The 3,579-nt window shown below is 34.2% G+C and overlaps 1 protein-coding gene across 5 annotated transcripts in view; it reads left to right on the forward strand.

Moving 5' to 3' along the window:
- DIAPH1 (diaphanous related formin 1) overlaps positions 1–3,579 on the forward strand; it is an 84,906-nt gene that overhangs the window by 68,043 nt on the left and 13,284 nt on the right. For all 5 annotated transcript variants that reach the window (XM_027841954.1, XM_027841955.1, XM_027841956.1 and 2 more), the window contains one exon: positions 3,473–3,574. In XM_027841954.1, coding sequence (XP_027697755.1) covers positions 3,473–3,574 — 102 coding nt within the window. The remainder of the gene's footprint in view (positions 1–3,472; positions 3,575–3,579) is intronic.

Here is a 3,579-nt window from a genome sequence, read left to right on the forward strand (position 1 = left end):
TGGGCAAGTCACTTAACCCCAATTGCCTCACCAAAAAAAAAGAAAGAAAGAAAGAAAGAAATATGTGAACAGGAGCAAAAAAGAAAATACAAAAGCAAAACAGTACAAAAATGATTGTACATGTAACTATGTACTACTCTGATTGTTAAAAGAGAATATTTTTTATCAACTTAAAATTCCAGTGTGGTCAACATTAATTTTTTTGTTGTTTAATGTTGTTTTTCTTTATGTAGATGAAGGCACTGGGTATATATACTGTTGTTTTGTTTCTGCTTTCTTTACTATGCATTGGTTCAGATAAGTCTTCCTATATTTTCTTTGCATCCTTTATATTTGTTATCTGCCATAGAGTAATAATACTGAATTATATTAAAAAAATGATTGAGGAATTCAGAGAATTCTGAGACTCGGTGTATAAACTGATACAAAGAGAAATAAACAGAACCAAGAGAAAAACATTCAGTTATTGCACTAATATAAATTTAAAATCCCTAATAGGAAGTCAAACTATGAAAAACTTTTAAGAATCAGTGAAACTTACAGATAATGAAACATAACTCCTTATGACAGCTAGGAAAGAATTTTCATATATCGTCAGGTATGGTCACTGTCGTGTTTTTGCTTAATTGTTTTTCTTTGTTGGAAGGAAGGTAGAGAGGAAATAAGCATTTGTTAAACACCCACAGTGTGCCAGACATTGTGCCAAAACTCTTTACAAATATCTCATTTGATCCAAACAACAACTCTGTAAGGTAGGTGCTGTTATTATCCCCATTTTACAGTTGAGGAAACTGAGGCAGGCAGTGGTCATGTAATTTGCCCGGGGTTACACAGGTAGTAAGTGCCTAGTGCAGATTTGAATTCAGTTCTTCCTTACTCCAGGCAGAGTGCTCTTTATCAGTGAGTAAGTATTTAGGAAGCACCTAGTTCCAGGCCATTATGCTGGGGATACAAATGCAAATAAAAACATAGACAGTCCTTGCCCTCAAGGAGGTTATAATCTAATGGGGGAACACAACCCACAAAAAGAAGCTGAAAAGTGGGACCGGAGAGGAATGGTACCTACCACGGCGTGATAGAGAGTTCTAGAGAAGTCTAAAAGCAGTGGAGCTGGTAGAAAATGGGACTAATGATAGCTAACACACATGTATGTATGCATACACAAGTGTATATGCATGCATATGTATATCTGTCCAACTATGGGCCAGGCACTATGCTAAGCACTTTCCAATAATTGTCATTTGATCCTCACAACAACCTTGGGAGATGGCTGCTGACATTTTACAGATGAGGAAACTGAGGCAGACTAAGTGACTTGCCCAGAGTCATATAGCTAGTTAAAGTATGGAGGCCAAATTTGAGTTCAGGTCTTCTGACTCCAGGTTCAGTGCTCTCTCCACTATGCCTAGGGTTCAATTTGGGGTTGGGGATGAGATTGAAATGACTGATGTAAAAATGAAAGACAATTAAATGTGTTTTGAAAATTTTGTTACAGTGTACATTCGTATACCAAAGTTTATTCAAACATTCCCCACATATTGTAGATTCAAAGTTTGTTTTCAGTTTTTTGCTGTTACAAATGATACTTGTAGGAATATTTCTGTGTAGCCAGGTCTTTTTTTCCCCTTTCTGCAGTGATCTTAGTATCAGCATCAATAGGACAAAAGATAACATCTTTTATCATAAAGTTTAATGCAAGACTTTTCCCAGTCTATATATTTCCTGCTTCTTCTAGATGCAGCGTTTTGAGTTGTGCAGAATCTTTTTTTTTAAAGAGTCAAATTTGTCTCTTTTTGTACCTTATAATTTCCTTTTGAGTCATGACTGATTATTTTTTTTTTTGCTGTACACAGTTGCACAATGTATGGTTATAGGTGCTTTAATTTTTTATAGTATGACATTTTGTAATTAAATTATTTATCCACTTGGAATTTCTTATGGTATAAGGTACTAATTTGTTGCCATTTTCCCACAAATTGCAATTAATTTTTCCAAGCAGTTTTTGTTGAATAATGAATTCATTCCCCAGTGATTTGTGTTCTTGGACTTATTGAATACTAGACAGTTGTATGCATTTGGTTCTGAATCTTGTTTTTCTGATCTTTTTCAGGGATCTGTTTTTTTCTGTTTATACCCAGTATGAGATTGTTTTGATAATTATTGTTTCATAGTATAAGTGGAAATTTGGTGGTGCTAATTCACTTTCTATTTTGTTTTATTATTTTCCTTGATATCCTTTATCTTGGGTTCTTCCATTTAAGTTTTCTTATTTAATTGATATTTTAGTTGGTATTAAATCTACAAATAAATTTGAGTGTTTCTCCCCCTCTCTTCTATATTAACATAGAAGAAGCAGAATCTTTCAGTAGAGAGAACTGGCCTTGGAGCCAGGAAGACCTGGATTCAAGTCCTGCCTCTGGTACATACTAACTGTTATTGTGAGCAAGTCATTTAACCTCTCAGGGCCCTAACCAACCCTATAAAACTTTAAGTTGCAGAGAAGGTGTGCAACTGCTTTTGTAGAGGGCATTCCTCTCCTGGAGCCCTCTCCACTCTGGTGAAATCACAGTTCCAGTACTTCACATTAAGTACCTTTCCAGTTGTTTAGTTCTTTTTTTTTTTTTAATAAGCAAAAAGTACTTCATATGGCTAGATAAATTAATTCTCAAATATTTAGTACATTTTAAATGATCTTTATTTTATAACTTTTCTTGGTTAGTAGTTTTATTTAGGAATATTAATAATTTTGTGTGGTTATTTTTTTATCCTGCCATCTTGGTGAAGCTGTTTTTTTTTTGTTGTCTCTTGAATTTTTTAAGTAAGTCATCCTATCATACCCCCTTTTTAAATTCTAATTTCCTTTTTTATTTTATTACTATTGATAACAGTCCTAAAACTTGTAAAAAAAAAAAATAATGCAAGTGGGGACATCCTGTTTTCATTCTACTTCATTATAAATAATGTTAGCTCTTGGTTTCTGGTAAGTTTTTTGTTATTTCCCTGCCTATTTTTTTTTTTTTTATCATAAGTGAGTATTGAATTTTATTGAAGGCTTTTTGTGCATCTATTGTCTTTTCCTGGTTTTGTTTTTATTTTTATTTTTCCTGGTTTGTTTTTATTATTGACATTTTGTTATGCCAATTATTTTTTAATGTTGAACTATCTGCATCCTTAGTATAAATCCAACTTGATAATAGTTTTTTTTTAAAGGGTATTACTATTTTAGAGTATTTCTTATGAACTCTCTCATTAGGCAGGCAGTCTGCCCTCTAGTTAATTGAACATTGAATAGGATCTGTAGGACAGTTTAAGAGAGAGGCTCAGCCAAAATGAAGCAGACTAAACATCCCTCCTCCCCCGGCTTTTCCCTCCCTTCTCTCCCTCTCTTTCCCCCCTTCCCCATTTCTCTCTACCCCCTTTCCCTACCTTCTCTCCCTCTCTCTTTCCTTCTCTCTTTTTTTCTTTCTTTCAGAATCTCATTAAGCAGATGCCAGAGCCAGAGCAGCTAAAGATGCTGTCAGAACTAAAGAATGAATATGATGATCTGGCTGAGTCAGAACAGTTTGGTGTAGTGGTGAG

The sequence above is a fragment of the Vombatus ursinus genome, unplaced genomic scaffold (genome assembly GCF_900497805.2).
Source record: "Vombatus ursinus unplaced genomic scaffold, bare-nosed wombat genome assembly UNPS02014863.1, whole genome shotgun sequence".
NCBI classification, from domain to species: domain Eukaryota; kingdom Metazoa; phylum Chordata; class Mammalia; order Diprotodontia; family Vombatidae; genus Vombatus; species Vombatus ursinus.